This window comes from Umbelopsis ramanniana, assembly GCF_025399195.1.
Source record: "Umbelopsis ramanniana AG unplaced genomic scaffold K450scaffold_1, whole genome shotgun sequence".
NCBI lineage: Eukaryota > Fungi > Mucoromycota > Umbelopsidomycetes > Umbelopsidales > Umbelopsidaceae > Umbelopsis > Umbelopsis ramanniana.
In genome coordinates, this window is record NW_026252087.1 from 310,361 (window position 1) to 327,624 (window position 17,264).

The 17,264-nt window shown below is 42.7% G+C and overlaps 6 protein-coding genes across 6 annotated transcripts; 2 read left to right on the forward strand and 4 right to left on the reverse strand.

Moving 5' to 3' along the window:
- Positions 1-1,902: 1,902 nt before the first annotated feature.
- On the reverse strand, positions 1,903-2,541 carry K450DRAFT_267244 (uncharacterized protein; the record flags this gene model as incomplete). The annotated part of the gene is made up of 3 exons (XM_051592827.1): positions 1,903-1,934; positions 2,004-2,234; positions 2,304-2,541. 3 exons carry the CDS (start codon positions 2,539-2,541, stop codon positions 1,903-1,905), a joined length of 501 nt encoding a protein of 166 aa, XP_051449583.1.
- Positions 2,542-2,635: 94 nt separating this feature from the next.
- Positions 2,636-4,176, forward strand: K450DRAFT_216994 (uncharacterized protein). The gene has a single exon (XM_051584971.1). The coding sequence runs from the start codon at positions 2,661-2,663 to the stop codon at positions 4,053-4,055; it is 1,395 nt and encodes a 464-aa protein (XP_051449584.1). The 5' UTR covers positions 2,636-2,660; the 3' UTR covers positions 4,056-4,176.
- Positions 4,177-4,180: 4 nt separating this feature from the next.
- Positions 4,181-6,200, reverse strand: K450DRAFT_216996 (uncharacterized protein). The gene has a single exon (XM_051584972.1). It carries the CDS (start codon positions 5,951-5,953, stop codon positions 4,337-4,339), a length of 1,617 nt encoding a protein of 538 aa, XP_051449585.1. The 5' UTR covers positions 5,954-6,200; the 3' UTR covers positions 4,181-4,336.
- Positions 6,201-6,746: 546 nt separating this feature from the next.
- K450DRAFT_216999 (uncharacterized protein) lies at positions 6,747-11,624 on the forward strand. The gene is made up of 18 exons (XM_051584973.1): positions 6,747-7,140; positions 7,202-7,277; positions 7,344-7,469; positions 7,534-7,691; positions 7,752-7,824; positions 7,888-7,997; positions 8,065-8,228; positions 8,297-8,642; positions 8,711-8,861; positions 8,927-9,012; positions 9,085-9,498; positions 9,566-9,707; positions 9,783-9,909; positions 9,987-10,092; positions 10,160-10,370; positions 10,432-10,516; positions 10,582-11,052; positions 11,120-11,624. Exons 1-18 carry the CDS (start codon positions 6,787-6,789, stop codon positions 11,499-11,501), a joined length of 3,582 nt encoding a protein of 1,193 aa, XP_051449586.1. The 5' UTR covers positions 6,747-6,786; the 3' UTR covers positions 11,502-11,624.
- A 1-nt stretch (position 11,625) lies between these two features.
- Positions 11,626-13,573, reverse strand: K450DRAFT_217006 (uncharacterized protein). The gene is made up of 6 exons (XM_051584974.1): positions 13,370-13,573; positions 12,990-13,313; positions 12,898-12,917; positions 12,576-12,824; positions 12,346-12,510; positions 11,626-12,285 (listed from the first exon to the last, which is right to left on the reverse strand). Exons 1-6 carry the CDS (start codon positions 13,536-13,538, stop codon positions 11,806-11,808), a joined length of 1,407 nt encoding a protein of 468 aa, XP_051449587.1. The 5' UTR covers positions 13,539-13,573; the 3' UTR covers positions 11,626-11,805.
- Positions 13,574-14,696: 1,123 nt separating this feature from the next.
- Positions 14,697-15,375, reverse strand: K450DRAFT_217009 (uncharacterized protein). The gene has a single exon (XM_051584975.1). The coding sequence runs from the start codon at positions 15,329-15,331 to the stop codon at positions 15,173-15,175; it is 159 nt and encodes a 52-aa protein (XP_051449588.1). The 5' UTR covers positions 15,332-15,375; the 3' UTR covers positions 14,697-15,172.
- Positions 15,376-17,264: the final 1,889 nt, after the last annotated feature.

Sequence of the window (17,264 nt, forward strand, 5' to 3'; positions counted from 1 at the left end):
GTAATGATGAGCAATTGTTTTCTGCATCTCCCAACCTCCATGAATTTCAACGGCTATGAGACATCTCATATCGAAGTTGAAACTCGAATGATTCAATTGTGACCTTCTGATCGTTATTATGAAAGCGATAAGCGGCATCCAAGTATTATGGACGCTGAAAGAGAAGGCATACCCATGCGCGGGCATGATGGACCGCTTTGGCGAGCGAGATATGAAAAATCAGTACGTGAATATCGCATTACTGGAGCTGGGTTATGAGATCAGATCACACCTTAAATGAAATTGGGTTACGGATCACACCATTTATAAGTAAAGCCGAAATATCATAGTTGCTACACCAAGTCATTGTTAAAGTAGGGCAGGTTATCACTCCAATTTAGCTTCCGATAAAACATTTGTGCAAATGGTCGGTATCACTGAAGCATTTCCTATACCAGAATATAGCATAGCCTCTGTGAAATACCTCTTGAGTGTACACCATCGAGTGATGTATAAATATATTTGAAACATTTTATTCTTGGATGTTTGAGAACACACACCTTCTTGTATGCTGTACGGTTCGAGGCTTTTAATAAGGTTCTGGAGGGCGTTCGACAGGTCTCATATGCTCGTCCGTCGACAGCCATGGTCCCAATATTGGTATAGGACATCCCAACAACATTTTCCAATACCACACACACAAACATCTTTGATGGATCGAACATTTTGGGTATACATTGTATGGTTTATTTGGAAACAATAGATGTCTAAGCGAGTACCACTACGACATGCATAACCGATCTCTTACCAGACCATAACGAACACTGAATCCGTCCAAACGCCTCCGTTCACTTACTTAACAAAGCAGTATGATGTAATGGTAACTGTAGCATATCAGAGACTTGAATATAGTTTTGCAATATCATGCTTCAAAGGAAACCTTCGAATCAATTTTGCATAGTCTCATCATTTGAGCTTTCGTCAAACATCATACCATACTTTGATATGTGCAGTGCCAAGTAGATCGAACCTTGGAAACCGGCCAGCAATAACACTGCCGCCACCACCGTTGTGAAGCTAGTACGAAGGTGCTTGAACGAAAGGGAAAAGATGAAGAAAAAAATTTTTCACCTGCGGACGCGAACTTATACACAATTTTTTTTTTGGCCAAAGTTCCGCTTCTCCGAACAAGTCCGTAATCGAACACCGAAATGGAGCGTCAAAAGGATAACGATATCATTTTTCCGGCTATGATCATTACCAAGAATGTGGGTGGATGTTAAAGGAACAAATAGTGTAGAACAAGAAGATACAACTGTGACGCGTTTCCTCAGTCTACTTACTGGGCGTCTTTCCCTTATAAGCAGTAAGCTACTTCAACTAAAAAAGCATGGCAGACAGTGCTACGCGGATATATCTATTATTCTTATGGCCTTTGTAACGTTAGGAGTTTTAGCATGGTCAATAGCCAACATATTCTAATTTATCCAATCACAATGGCAAAAGTGGAACAGCAGGTGTGTCTTTTAAAATCCAAATATTGATTCTATGCGAAAGTGCCTAGTGAAGGCTACACGGCACGCATCCATACAAGGTTCAGAAAGGCGGTTAATATATCAGACATTATATTCTAATTCATTGTAATTTTGACCAATAGAAGAAAGATAGTGCCGGATATAGGAATTGGATAAAGAGAACCATTTGAGAGGCTGCACTTTTAACGGGAGGGAAGAGGACCTGCATTGCACAATGAAGTATAAATTATATCACACTTTGGAAGCAATGAGAAGCCTAGAGCAAGTTGCTCAACTTGTATGTGTTTATATAGATCAAATGTACAAAATTTTGCTGTTCGATATAAAGGTCTAACAGCAAACCCGCGCCAGCTTATTCTGTTTAATGGCCACATCACATAGCGAGTCTCTAGCGTGCATGAGGAGGAGGTTGTGGAAGATCTAGTAGGAATGAGCAAAGGTGAATATCGTGATATTACAATAGTCTAGTTGTAAATGCTATTTACGTACTTTTGTAAACCGGCTGTCGTTCATATGCATTGGGGCTAACATCTCTTGGGTTACGCTTCTGTTGATTTTTGCTTGAACGGCCACGACCATGGTGATGCTTACACGCAGGGTCATGGTTATGAGCTCCACTATTGGCGCTATCGCTGTCACTACCACTGTCGCTGTCGCTGCTACTGTCCGAACTACTGGAATCGTCACCTGGCATTCTAGGACGGTGATAAATACAGCAAACTGTAAACAACATGTTAGCAAGCTGCCATAAGTCCAACTACTAGTTATCAATTGAAAGCAAATACGTACTTTTTGATTTTTTACGTCCTAGATTTTCATTGTCAACGACGTTGTCAGCCCATTGAATTTGCCTTGGTGATCGTGCTGACGGATCACCCCGAAGGCGTAAAATGCCAATGGAATCATCTTCCGACTCAGCCGCAGACAATTCTTCTTCTGTAGGATCAAGTGTCACAGTCCGGGAGCCGTCGTTGGCGGGTACTGTCTGCTCTCGTTGCCGTGTGAAGGTGGGTGGATGTGCTGCCATCGTGGACGGAATGAAAAACAGTCGCTGGAGCCGGGCGGAGGTTGTGCCAGAAAATTCAAGTGGGTTTCCTTATAAGAACACAGTACCTGTACAGAGTTTACCCTGAACTCATTTTCCTCATGTCTGATTCTCCCGCCAATTCCAGATCACTTGGACTCCTTGAGAAGTATCAACTAGGCAAACGTCTTGCAGACTGCTATGGTACTGTCAATTTGGCTGTGCATTTGCATCATGCCACAAGTCGCCCTGCCCAAGATGAGAAAAGTTGGTATTTGGCAAAGTTGACACCAGCTATACATCAAATTTGCGACGAACAGCCCTATCTGGTGTCGGTAGTTGCCAATTATGATACTTCAAAGGCTCATTGGATTCAGCTCGAAAATATGGATGCTTTGGATATCGTAGTTTTCAAGACAATTTCGTTGCAAGACCCTACGGCGGTTGAGTCCCTCATTGCGCAACAGTGCAACCACGTCTTCGATTTGAATGATATCACCAAACCGCTTTGGAAGCTTTGCATTGCAAGCGACCCGGAAGATCTCAATCGCTGCATCCTCGTACTCACATGGGACCATGTACTCTACGACGGTATAAGCTCCACTATCTTTTTTGACAGATTTCTTGAGCTTCTCAATTCCACGAACGAAGTAGAAAGATCTGAAACTACGTTTGCTGTTCAATCAATCAGCAAGATGCCTCTTCCGTATGACCAAAGGTCTCCTCCAACACCGAAGCTTCTTACTGAGGTTGTGCCGAAGGCATTCACACAGTTGTTACTACCATCATTTATCACTCGACGTTCACAAGTTGGGTTATGGCGTGGTCAGCACAAAGCCAAAGAAGAAACTCATAAGACGATGGTCCGAATTATTGAAATGGATACCGATAATCTTATAACTCGCTGTAAAGCTGAAAAGTCTACCCCTCACTGCGCGGTTCATGTTGCTGCCATCATGGCCGCATCATCGGAGTTGATGGATAGCGCTACCAAGCTTACACTCAAGACCCCTATCAACGCAAGAGGATTATGTAACCCTGCCATTCCTCATTGTGAAATGGGCAACTTCGTTGGTAGCTTCGAAACAACCGCTACTGTTCCTCTCACGAGATCATTTTGGGAGGAAACAAGAGTGTATCGCGCGAAACTCAAGGACGGAAAATATAACGCTGGCAAAGCGAGCGCGTACTTGGCATATCTAGGATCGTATCCTGATGAATACAAGAAGTATCTCAAGAGTCCTTTCGAGAAGCATGAAATCGGTCGCGGTGGTGGCATTGAGTTGAGCGATTTGGCCTTGTGGAAAAATCAGACTGGCAAGGGCCAATGGAATCTAGAAAAGGCCACCTTCTGCCAGAGTATCAATGTGTATGACACTCCGCTCACCATGAACTCTGTTACCGTCGGCAACAAGCTCCGGATTGCAATTACTTGGCAAGACGGAGCAACAGATGCTGATAAGGTTGATAATTTTGCTAAAAAGGTTCACCAAATCCTCATCGAGCAGAGCCAATAATGGCATGTCTCTACCAGTCATAATAACTAATTTATCTTTACTAAGCAATGAAACTGCCATAATTGAGTTATTATACTCACTAATTGAACACATCATTAAACTGTACGACATTAATCAAACAGCATAGCTTGTGAAGGTATAGAGAATACTTGGTGTCAGACATGGTGCAAAAGTGAAGACATCGTTTGGTAATGAGATTTGTATTGTACATTTACTAAAATCAAAAATTAAAGGAGTACTACTAGAAAAGTATTGCTAAGGTCCGCAGTATCGCAAAAACATTAACCTAAAATAAATCGAGACATTGAACTAGCAAGTTGACTTAGATAGGACGATGATGGCTTTTTTGCACTAGCACCATGCAATTCACTGGAAGCTGATTCATCATCTGATTCTGGGTATATTTCTGTTCCTTTGTCTAGATTGCCACCAGTTGAACCAACTGAGGTTGACGCAACTGCGGGCTTGTCATCTACGGAGGTAGACGCCTCCTCATAGGGCAGCGTATCATCGGATTCCACTGCATTGGATGTATCTGGTGTCAAAGGAGATTGGTGTATATAAGATGTCGATGGTGAGGGATTTTCCTGAAGTTCACTACTGTGTTCGTCAACTATTGGAGAAGCTTGTATAAGTTGCACGGATGGCGACACACTGGTATCAATATGCAATTCAGATCCTTTTAACGGAGTGCTTTCTGCAACATCCAAATCGCTATTTTGAGACGGTGAATCTTTCCCTACACCAGTGTCAATTTCCAACTTGGTTTCATCCTCAAGAGTAGATTCCGGTGTAGTTAGTGAGGTGTCAGGATAGGATAAAGGCAAAGATTGGCTAAGGGATGAAAGATCGCCGCCGTCTATACTATCGATTGATTTCTGTGAGCTTGCACGTATTATGAAGCTCTCGGACTGCAATACTTCCTCCAAGCTATCCGGGACGATATTATGGGAGCTGAGATCCAGCTCGGTCGCGGAAGTTGTTTGTCGAAGTCGATTCAATTTGACATCCAATGAATCTTGTGGCCTAGAGTGTCTATGCTTGATATGAGAATGATGAGGAACAGGGGTTCCCATAATGACTCGCATAGAGTCGCGTTTGTTGCCTCTTATTCGTCGTCGAGGGTTATCACCGTCTGTCTGCTTTTTCATAACAAAAGTGGGGCTGTCGTCTTCATCAATCTCAGCTCGAACTGAAGCTTCTGTTGAGTCTTGAGAATGCGTCCATAATTTTGGATCAACCACATTTCTCACTTTCAGTTTTCTACGCTTTGCTCTTGAAACTGATCCAAAGCCACTGACCGTCCGCTGGGTTCGCTTTTGCGCTGAGTTGTCGTTAGCGGCACTGGCAAGCTTCTCACCAAAAGAGCCAATGGGGTAAACGGAAGGCGTGTCGTCGTATGAGGTTACAGATGACACTGTAGAGCTTCTTCTAGATCGAGACACTGAACGATTTCTCATAGGCGAATCTTCTGGATCCATTTCAATTTCAATCGCCTTGGCTGACTTAATGGACCGCCGCCGTTTGATAGCCGCTTGCTTAGCCGAAGGAGACGTAAAGAAAGGGTTATCTGATGTGGAATCATCTATAAGATGATCCATCCTGTCCAATGTAGACTCACTACTGGCACTATGAGGAGATGATGGCTCTAGGTACATATCGTCCTCTGGCTGGGAGAGGTATCGGAGGTTTGTAGCTGCATCTGCTAGCCGTGCCTGAAATCGAAGGATACGCGGAGTATTGTTGAGACTTGATATGTATTCAGAGTGATCTTGTTGGGTCGGTCGATTTGGGCTTGTGCCTGTCATTGAGTTTCGCAGTTTTCGGCGGAGGTAATTTGCGTCATTTGATTGCCCTATGGAGCAAAAATTTATCCCATGGTTTAGCGAAGGCTGCATAAAGAAATATAAAGGGAAGCGGCTTCATCTATAAGCAAATGTACATACGGTTTGGCGTAGGTGTTGAAAAAGAAACCGCTGGCTTTGTGATGTCTGCAGTTTTTTCCCTAACACGTTTTTTCGGCGTTTCTAATTGTAAGTTGGCAAAGCTTTCGTGGTCAATGGAAGCATGGGAGGTCGGTGAGTTTGAATCCGGAGATGAGACAGCACTACTCATTACCAAGCATGGAATCACGAATATGGTCTGGGGAGGCATGAAAAGTGAGAAGGAAATAATGGAAAAGTTCCCAGTTTTTGGTTGATTTTGTAGTACCTTTTATGGTTTGTTGTGTTGGTCAAATTGTGCGTCCTGACAACATTCGTTTCGCCAGCTTAGGCGGTACGGCCCAATGACAGTCACATGTCTTGCAACACGACGTCCTTTAGCCAACTTGCCAGGCTCATTATCGAGACATCCTAGCACACAATTGCTTATCAAAAGGGTTATCTACAGTAGTTCATCCGGAATTTTTGGATACTTATCGTCCGTTTGCTATAGAAAAAGAATGTCAACACTGAGAGTGGCAATAATGCGAACTCCTGGCTTATTCATGCATTGAAAACTATCTGGCTTGATCTGACCATGATTTTGTACAGTTACTTTGATCTGATGTAATAAAAAATTATTGCAGCGCTTGTGATTATGCTGCTTGTGTTAACTGTCAGGAGTATGCAGTTCTCTCAGTGGCAGCGGACTTTCTACAGGCTCTGGCGTTAATTTTTAACCAACTCTCGCGGCAGTTATTCCACGCGACTTTTTTTCGGCGTTTTGTCCTGACTGATCGCGCGTCTACATGGGAATCGCTTCAAAAGAGAATGAACCCAGAGCAAAGGCTAATCAAAAACCGCCGCAAACTGTAATGGCTCAACGTTCACTGTTATCCTTTTTCAAACCGCCTACTGCTACTAATGTGCCAAAAGCACAAGAAGCATCTTCGAAGCCGGAACAACCAAAACGCGTTGCGGCAGAGGAATCCGATATCGCTCAAAAGATCCCGGAATCTCCTTCAAAGAAGCGCCCAACACATATGGAACATAGACCGAAACCTTCTCGAGCTTCTCCTACACCTGGTGCGCTTGAGAGTATGGATATCGACACTACAGGCGGGAACAGCGACGAGGAGCTTTTCGACTCGGCCAAGCGCTCGGTAGGTTTTTCAAATCAGTACTTTGATTGGTAAGGTAACATCTAACAATAGATTACATCAGGCACGCTCAAAGCGAAGACTCCAGTACTTTGAATCTGATTCCGAAGACGAAGAAAAAGTAGCCAAAGTGTCCACAAGTAAGTAGCGCAGTTGTGCGTCGGAAAAGTACTGTACCATTACTGATAGAACGGTATTTTGTAAAGGTAATGTGGATAAGGGCCAACCAAAGAAGAGAAAACTCGTTCGACGAAAGGTTGTTAGTGATAGCGATGATTACGAGGACGAAGGGGCGGATGACATTGAAGAGGAGGACGATGACATTGTGGCTGGTATGTTCAGCTTGATAATATATTTGCAATATCGTACCGAGTCGTTACTGATTAGATAGTGTAGACATGAGTGAAGATGATGCCCCAGTCCAAGCAAAACCATCGCCTGTCAAAGCCAAACCGGCTGCCAGCCTAACTCCCGTACAACAAAGATTCAGCAACATCAGCATGACTTCACCGTTAAAGAAGCCATCAGCATTCTCTCCATCATCGCCTTCCAAGGTAAACATCATCTTTCCTCACATTATTTTACACTTTCACCTCATTAACATCTCCTTTTAGGCCAAAAAGGAAGACAAAGATCAACGGTACGCTTGGCTATTGCATCCAAAAGATGCCGACGGAAATCCAGAGGGTACGTATGCGGAAGGAAGCATTCAAATTTTGGATCATAAGACTCACAACGATAAACCACTAGGATCTGAAAACTATGATTCCAGAACTCTGCTTGTACCAAAAAATGCTTGGGACAGATTTACGCCTTTTGAAAAGCAGTATTGGGAGATTAAAAGTAAACATTGGGACACTGTGAGTAACTTTTGTCTGAATTGTCAAAGATCGAGTTCAATACTAACTGCTTCATCGGTCCAACCAGATTGTCTTTTTCAAAAAAGGAAAATTCTACGAACTGTACGAAAAAGATGCTGACATTGGTCATCAAGAATTCGATCTAAAGCTTACCGACCGTGTCAATATGCGCATGGTTGGTGTCCCGGAGATGTCCTTTGACATGTGGGCCGCTCAATTTGTTGCAAGAGGGTATGTACATGTAATGTTCTCAAGGCTGCGTGATCAGTAAAATAAGTACTCATGTTTGTTTGTGACAGGCATAAGGTAGCTAAGGTAGATCAGATGGAGACCGCGATAGGCAAGACAATGCGAGAGAGGGAGACCAAGAGCAAGGCTGACAAAATCATTAAACGTGGTCTCAGTTATGTGCTCACTGCTGGAACTCTGGTGGACTCTGGTCTACTGACAAGTGATATGAGCATTTACTGCATGTCAATCAAAGAACTCTGCTCAACTGAGAACGCTGCGCCTTCTTTTGGCATCTGCTTCGTTGATACCTCCACAGCTCATTTTAATTTGGCTGTATTTGAGGATGACGTTAACCGAACCAAACTGGAGACACTTTTAATGCAAGTACAGCCTCGTGAAGTGATTACTGAGAGGGTATGTATAAGTTTATAATCGTTATGGTTGGTATACAGAACAATCTAACCTCTATATTATTTCCTAAGGGTCAACTAAGTCAAAAGACGACACGCTTACTGAAGAACACACTTTCGAATCCAATTTGGAATCAATTGATGCCAGAGAGGGAATTTTGGGATGAGCGAGTTACAGAGGATGAAATACGTATTGCAAAATACTATGAAAGGGACGGTAAAGGTACTGACAAAATTGTCATAAAAGCTATAGCAACTTGTTAGCGTGTATTAACATCATGATATTAGACGAATGGCCGCAAGTATTAGTTGAAGCCAAGGAGCATCCTATCCTCATGTCAGCTTTGGGTGGACTGATCTGGTATCTGCGTTCGGTGAGTATGGGAAATTTGTAATGCCTTTGGACTATATGCAATTGACCATTTTAATTTTCAACCTTTCATTAGCTCAAACTTGACAAGGAGCTATTGTCCTTGAAAAACATCACTCATTACGATCCCATTAAAAACACAACCTCTCTCGTTCTTGACGGACAAACATTGGCCAACTTGGAAATCCTTCAGAACTCGTATGACGGATCTGATGAAGGAACCGTCATTAAATTATTGAATCAGTGTGTTACACCATTTGGAAAGCGTCTCTTCAAACGATGGCTATGCCACCCTCTGCGAAGTACAGGTGATATTGTTGAGCGACAAGATGCCGTCGAAGAACTCATGGCGTACGTTGACGTACAGGAAATGATTGCAACAAATTTCAGAGCCCTCCCTGATTTAGAGAGACTTATATCTCGCATTCATGCTGGAAATTGCAAAGTCAAGGAGTTCCTCGTTGTTCTTGAGGCGTTCAAGTCCTTGCAGGTATACATATATATTATCCTCAACTCTATCAATTGGACTATATACTGACCACACTCATCATTTGCAGAAAAGCATAGATTCTTTGGAATCATACGCTTCAGATTTTAATTCCAATCGTTTGAAGAATCTCATTTCTCAATTCCCCAAATTGAATGATCAGATCACCTATTTCGGAGAAGCCTTTCAGACGGGAGAAGTCATGGTGGACTGTAAGTATTGTACATACCACAATTTGAGTATCATGATAACAGCAGTAACTAATCCTGTTTTACCTGAATGCGCAGATCAAAGAATCACAACCATTATACCACAGCCAGGAATTGAAGAAGACTGGGATGAAGTTCAGGCGACTTTGTCAGATTATGAAAGACAGTTCCAGGAGCATATCCAAGATATGAGAAAGCAACACAAGTGAGTATGATGAAACATTGTTTACATGTAGGCAAACAAGCTTGGCTAACAGATATGACAACTGTGAATGAAAATAGGTGCTCCAAACTGGTATACAAAGATCTTGGAAAGGAGATATACCAAATAGAAGCTCCTAAAGAATTTCGTGCACCAAAGGAATGGGCAAGGTTGTCTGCCACTGGGGTAAGCATATTAAATATTGATTACTTTACCCTGTTATCCAGTTACCAACCCATCCTACTATCGACAGAAATTGTCTCGCTACTGGACACCTACCATTCGTAAACTTGTCGGCGAATACAAAGAAGCACTGGAGACGAAGAATAGCATTGTCAAGAGCTTCACAAGTCGCGTATATGCCAAATTTGACGAGCACTATTTCACTTGGCTATCTGCTGTTAAACATGCTGCTGAATTGGACTGTTTGTTAAGTTTGGCAATTAGCTCGATGTCACTTGGAGGTAAGGATAATGGAAATCTTACCAGAAGATAGCTGATTTTTGCTAACCCGATACACTTCAGAACCTGTCTGCCGTCCAGAATTTGTTGATAGCGAGAAGAGTGTGCTGGAGTTGCATGATTTACGCCATCCATGTATTGCGGCTGGGTAGGTTGACAAATTCGCACAATGCTATAGGAAGTCTTCATTAATCTGAATTTCTTCCACTTCAGAGTTGCAACGGATTTCATTCCCAATGACACATACTTGGGTGGAGAACGGCCAAACATCATAGTGCTAACTGGTCCCAATATGGGTGGTAAATCGACACTACTGCGCCAGACTTGTGTAGCAATTATTATGGCCCAGCTTGGATGCTATGTTCCTGCCAGCAGATGTCGTATGACTCCATTCGATCGTATCTACACGCGTATTGGTGCAAACGACAATATTCTTGCCGGTCAATCAACTTTCATGGTCGAACTATCAGAGACTTCCAAGATTCTACACGAGGCAACCCCGCACTCTATGGTTATTCTCGATGAACTAGGTCGAGGTACATCCACATTTGATGGCTACGCAATAGCCTATGCGGTTCTTCATTACTTAGCCACGCATGTCGGTTGCCTTGGATTGTTTTCGACACATTACCAAACACTTTGCCAAGAATTCGAACGGGTTCCTGAAGTCGTAAATATGCATATGTAAGGCAACTTAAAATACACGTGCCTGATATGAATGATATGCTAACCTTTATATTCACTCTTTTAGGGCGTATCACATTGATGAAAATGAGCATGACATCACATTCTTGTACAAGCTTACAGAAGGTGCATGTCAAAAGTCATTTGGTATGAACGTTGCAAACATGGCGGGCATTCCGAAATCCATCGTGGAGCAAGCTGACTCGGCAGCAACGCAGTTTGAGCAAACTCATCGCTTAAAAGATACCACCCTTCTAATGGATGTCGATTCGAGTGGACCTGTCGCCACCCCGTCTATGCTTTCTGATTTTGAGTATCTCATGAAAGTCGGTAAATCTAGTGCGGATGACGATGTGGGTGACAAGGCTGATGATACTCGGAACACAGCGGGTAGACATCATCGCCAGCTACAGATTTTGAAGCGAATCGCCAAAGCATATGCGCATTAGAACACTGTGTACGTTTATAGATCTACACAGTTCATGATACACATTTACCTAAATTGTATATCTTTTCCTTACGACCATCGACATAACAACAATAAAAGCTCTCTTCATCGTCATCTTAACGCAGTGTTTGGGGGGGGGCTTAGTGTATCAGGAACTGTCTCGTTTCACCGCTAGCTGGAACTCTGTCTGTATGGTATATTATGTTTAGAAAGTGATTTAAGAAATTAGGAGCAAGCCAATATTAAATGCTCTATCATCTATGTATCTAGAATATGTTTAAGGACATTGGCCGCCAAAAGGATCTCTAATAACCAGACCACTGACGAATTTGACGACCATGCGTCTTTAGAAGTACAAGCAAAAACATCCAAAAGAAATTGAGGGCAGCGAACAGCACACATACCCAACCTGGACCAACCGCGGCCATCATTGGATTGGCGATGGCACTGAGAACACAGGAGAGAATCATGCGTACAAGGTTGCTAGCGGACATGACGGAAGCACCACGGCCAACAACAGTGTCCACAAGGTAAGCAGCACAGCACGAGAAGCACTGAACCATGGCAAAGCACATTACTCCAAAGAAGATGATGGACCACCAGATGCTCCACCCCAAGGCAATGGGCCATCCGAACATAAGGATAGATAAGGGCATAAGAATGAATCCGGATGGCCAAAGACTAGGTACAAGCCGATCTTCTGGGACGGCTTTACCACCTCGTTTGTCTTTAGATCTATTCAAGAAGAAATCCGATATTCTTCCTCCTATGAACGCACCAATGACCTAAGAAGAAATTAGCGAAACGGTCGTTCCAAGCACTTGAACTGAAGAACACAAACTTACTTCTCCCAAACCTGGGCTTAAAAAGCTAAGACCGATTGCACCAGGCGACCAACCATAAACATTTGTGTAAAGTGGCGGTAGGATATTTTCAATGGCAAACATGCATCCGAAAGTCCAACCAGTTTCCATAGCAGGTATAAGCACAAATGGGTGCTTCAATAGAGCCTAAAAGTAAACATAGAGTCAGTGAAGCCACAAGTGATGCACACACAAAGCACTTGGTAACTCACCAACGGAGCGAGAAGATTCATCTTTTTGGACCTCTTATAGGTGATGGTTAGATCATCCATGTCGGGGGTTTCAGCTTCATCGCCCAATTTGATATCAACTGGTTTTGCGTACAGCTCTTCATCTCTGAACGACTCTTCCATAAAGAAAAACATAACGACAGCCATTGCGGCACCAAGTGCAAACAAGAGCCAGAAAATCGCTTCCCAGCCACCTGCTTCTGTCAAAAATCCTCCCAATAATGGACCAATCTACAATATAAATGTAATATCCGTTAACGTCCGCTTCTTGCAAAAATAGTGGCATATAAAACATTGTGTTTACCATGGGACCAGCGAATTGACCTAGATAAAGCATTTCAGTCAGTATTCATGTTACTGTACATGCATGACATGAAGATGGATATGAACACATACCTGCAAAAATAATTCCGAGTGCTGTTCCTCTTTCATGTACTTCGTACAAATCGGCAATGGTACCAGCTCCGATGGACCAAGGGGCGGAAATTCCAATACTTTGTAGTATTCTCATGACCAACAATACCCAAATATTGCGCACCCAAACTGCGCCAATCGATGCCGCTGTGAAAATCAACATCGATCCGATATAGATGACACGCCGTATGCCGTAATGGTCGGAAATACTGCTGTAGAATATAGGGGCGATACCCATGAACAACATATAAAACGAGTTGGCCAGAGTGACGCCAATTGAGCTGGCACCCATGGTAATTTGGATATCTGCTGTTGATTAGCATACATAGTGAACAGAATGTGTCTTATGCTGCATTGCTTACCTTCTATTGCGGGGAGGATAATCGTTGAGCAAAACCCAGGCAAGATGGAGGCGACGGCAACCAGGGCCACCAGAGTCCATTTTCTAGATCTAGAGAATTGTCGAGGATCTCCATTGACTGGTGGATTCCACACTAAACGTGAGCGAATGACGCTCTTCCATTCCACCATTTGAGGTACAAAGGCAAAGTTGAAGTGGACTGTCTCCTTATCAAAGTTTTTTTTTTTATGTCTAAGTTTATTTGGGGACGTCGGATCGGAATTGAACCCAAATCGGACACAGATCAGATGGCTAATTGGTAAAGGCACTGAGATTTTTGACACAGCCAATGTGAAACTGATTCGCATCCATTGGTAAATGAAACAAACGCGAAGTTGGTTAATTGAAAAGATATCGACGATGGATGGACTTGCAAGTGTATTGTGGACAATAGGAATACAATTTTAATTAGGCAGCGAAGGTGACATTTGTCATGAAGTAACACCTCATTGATGGCAAGTTACACCAAGTTGTATCCCAACCATTTAACCTGTTGCTAAAGCAGTTAACAAGCACCTACAGTTATGAATATATTTTGGTATGGGCCATATGTACATACTACATATAGAATTTAAATATGTAGTATGTTGATGAAAAATCATCATTGTACTTCATTTCCTTGTGAAGTGATCATCTCACGATGTTTATGAAACATCCATCTGTCAGACGACTCTGTGCAAAAATCTGTTCGGCTCCATTTATCAATATAATTAGCTATATCCAGTATCTGTGTACCTCCGGGTAACAGAAGAATATCACTGATCATCAACCGTCTAAGGTTTATCCCCTGAAAGACATGCCGCCATATTGGCCGACTGCAAAGATTCAGGGCTTGATTGAAAAGGTGAATGCTGTTTAATTGTATTTTATTCGCTATATTCCCATCATCAGTGTAAAATGTGAGAGTAAACTTGTAAATGAGGTCAGGCAGGTTAGAAGCAGAGGAGAGGAATAGAGGAATTTAACTATGTTTGCGGTAGTTCACAGCCACGTGTGTTACCCCGCAACGCGTTGGTCCCTGAGGGCTTGGTTTCATTGTTCTTGTATCTATATCACGCTTCCTTTACCCTTCCTTCTTCAACTATAGCCCACACACTCGGCCAACTCGAAGCAGTACCAAGGTATCTTTTGCATTGACGTGACATCATCAACAGTCTCCATGGCAAACAGGTTTGCTCTGCTGAGGAAAAGTTGTAATGCCGACAATTTTCCCATGGTTTGCATAAAGAAAAGAAAAAAATGCCAAGACCCCCTTTTCTCCTTGCCACTTTCCCTCTTACCTTCATAATCGGGCTCGGATCAGCTTCGCAAGAAGTTGATGCTCGGTGTGTCGGCGCTTCTGCTCCCTTTTGTGTGCTCTCTTTTGAGCGCTCAAAGTGTTTTCGGATGAAGTACAGGTTCTGACAATCCGTGTTTGGAGTATGGAGCGGGGTTACGTATGGTCTCCTGGTGATCTATCCGTCTGCTTGCAGTCGGCTTAGCCAGTGTCTTCTCAACCAGTGGGTGGCTCTGGAATCCCTTGGTGAGCTTGCTTGCCCTGGGGGACCTTTGTCGTTGTCGTTTGCTGATCTTCTTACTGGTTATCCGTTCGATCAGTAGCGATCATGGTTGAGTGACCCTTACAGTACTTGTAAGGACAAGCTATGAGGTCTCTCAGTGATTATGCGTAATCTTCCCGGCGGTGTGTAGGTCTCAGTTCTATGCTGCGCCACAACCATCCATCCAGCAGAACTCATGCTCTTACGGCAAGGGCATGGGCACTCTGTCATATGACTTTACGGTCATTTGGGTGTTTCCAGAGTGCATCAACGTGTAGAGCACTCAGGTGATGATCTGTTGTGGCGAGGAAAGTATTCAATTGGATATTGGTTGTTTCGCTGGTTAGCCAGCCTGCCGTACGGCTGACCCACTCGTTCTTGGACATAGTTGATGAGGGAGGAGGTGTCCATGAACATCATGAGCTCGGGGAGGTAGTCTCTAGTATGTCAGTTCTTGGCTACTTAAGGCGTGCGATCGCAGACAACTACCATTTGAAGAGAATCCTTTCAGTGGCTCGTCCTCTGGTTTGCTTCTGCTTGCAGTAGTAGCCATTAAGGGGGCAGCAGTAGACTGGGGCTGATAGCAGATTGTTTGCGGCACTTGTGCAACATTTGAGCAAGTGTCGCCCGTTCTTGTGTTGATTGTAATGAGTTGTGGCTCCAAATGGGCGGAAGACAAATGGGATACGTCGGTAAGCACTCAATAGTTCTTTATGATAGCATACATCCTTGATAAACTGACACCTCTTCATTGACAGGATCTTCCAGCACTGGATTTCAAACTCAGAAAATGATGATAGGTGCTGGATTCCATTATATGGAATGAGGGCTTTATCCTAATCTGAATCTGAGTAGTGCTTCCGCTCATTAATCTACCATTAATATACCATTAATCTAAGGACGTCGGTAAGCTACATGATGCTAGATTAAAAAGATATTGATAATATGTTGACCTACCTTTCCAAAGGAATTTTCAAAGCACTTACTCTTGTCATATGATGATAAGTGCTGATATAGCTTCCATCATCATTGGAACAAATCACATAAACTTATCTGATGCCTTTGCTTGCCATCCCCCAATGTCGCCAGACATACTTGTCGTTTTTCCAACCTGAAACATTTTGCCTTTGGACCGCAGTAAGTATTGTAATCAACTTGCTCTTCATTACTTTGGCATATATAACTCATTTATTTTTCATTTTACCTTGACTCCATAAATTTGCCACTTCCGTAGAAAAATCAAGATGAGTAGTCAAAACAATGCATAGCAATACATCATAGCAATCTATAGCACTAATACTTGATTTGTTTTATCGTTCTTCCTATAGCTGTTGATGGCGCCTCCTACTATTCTTTGAAAATAAAACTGAAATATGTACCTACAGATGTCTGATAATTAATCAACTCGCTGCTATGTAAATGCTGGTTTTATACGATATGCAATAGAGTAGGACAAGACGGCTCGTTTTGTTCGATGCTACAATTTCATGAGTGAATATCTAAGCCTCTGACAAATTGTGCATTCACTCAATGCTCATGGGACCATTCATTGTCGTTTCACACTTAATTTTAGCTATATCGTAGAATGAAGTATGTTGCAGTTAAATTCTTCCACAACAGACGATAAATCTTCTTCTAATTGTTTAAGCACTCCCTTTCCACTAATTTGTCCAAAATCGCTTGTATGTGCTGCATAATTGTCACTGCAGGTAGCTTGTCGATCGAGCTTTACATTAATTTAAGCTACTGTCTATAACGGCGTATATTCAGTATGCCAAAACGTACCGGATCGACAGTGTCAGAACTGGAACAGACTATCTGGATTCCAGAGGGAAGATCACGACAACTGAGAGGACTCTGATATCATACTGTCAGCGAATTATACTACTTTGGGAAAGTATTTGGCCGAAGCATATGCTGGGAATCATGGCCAGTTAAGTAACGATGATCACCAAATGCTACTGGAAACAGAATCGCCTATGATGGTTAAATGACAGACATTGAGCTACACAACATACTTTACTATTCAGTCTTTCAGAGTGATATTGAAATAATCTCAACTTATAGACTATTATTTCGTCAATTTACCAGATACGCACTATTTGCAAGAAAAAAGTCCAAAATGTGGGGGTAAATTCTCAGCAAAAGAAGAATCATATGTGAGGTTGGGAAGATCGGATGAGATGCTTACGACAATGAATATATAAGATAAGTGGGAAACGTTAACTAACAATATGGAAGCGTGTAATTCCCTCTTTGAATAGTTTGGCCTATAGAACATTCTCCATGACAAAGCCAAATTTAAGCTACACTTTCCAG

Bases quoted from the DNA above. Each gene is read 5' to 3' on its own strand.
- K450DRAFT_216994 (XM_051584971.1), top strand. From the start codon at position 2,661: ATGTCTGATTCTCCCGCCAATTCCAGATCACTTGGACTCCTTGAGAAG.
- K450DRAFT_216996 (XM_051584972.1), bottom strand. From the start codon at position 5,953: ATGCAGCCTTCGCTAAACCATGGGATAAATTTTTGCTCCATAGGGCAA.
- K450DRAFT_216999 (XM_051584973.1), top strand. From the start codon at position 6,787: ATGGGAATCGCTTCAAAAGAGAATGAACCCAGAGCAAAGGCTAATCAA. The intron at 7,278-7,343 runs GTAAGTAGCGCA...TATTTTGTAAAG, and splicing joins AGTAGCCAAAGTGTCCACAA to GTAATGTGGATAAGGGCCAA. The intron at 9,499-9,565 runs GTATACATATAT...CATCATTTGCAG, and splicing joins AGGCGTTCAAGTCCTTGCAG to AAAAGCATAGATTCTTTGGA.
- K450DRAFT_217006 (XM_051584974.1), bottom strand. From the start codon at position 13,538: ATGGTGGAATGGAAGAGCGTCATTCGCTCACGTTTAGTGTGGAATCCA. The intron at 12,918-12,989 runs GTATGTGTTCAT...TGCTTTATCTAG, and splicing joins ACTCGGAATTATTTTTGCAG to GTCAATTCGCTGGTCCCATG. The intron at 12,825-12,897 runs GTAAACACAATG...TTTATATTGTAG, and splicing joins GTCAATTCGCTGGTCCCATG to ATTGGTCCATTATTGGGAGG.
- K450DRAFT_217009 (XM_051584975.1), bottom strand. From the start codon at position 15,331: ATGTCCAAGAACGAGTGGGTCAGCCGTACGGCAGGCTGGCTAACCAGC.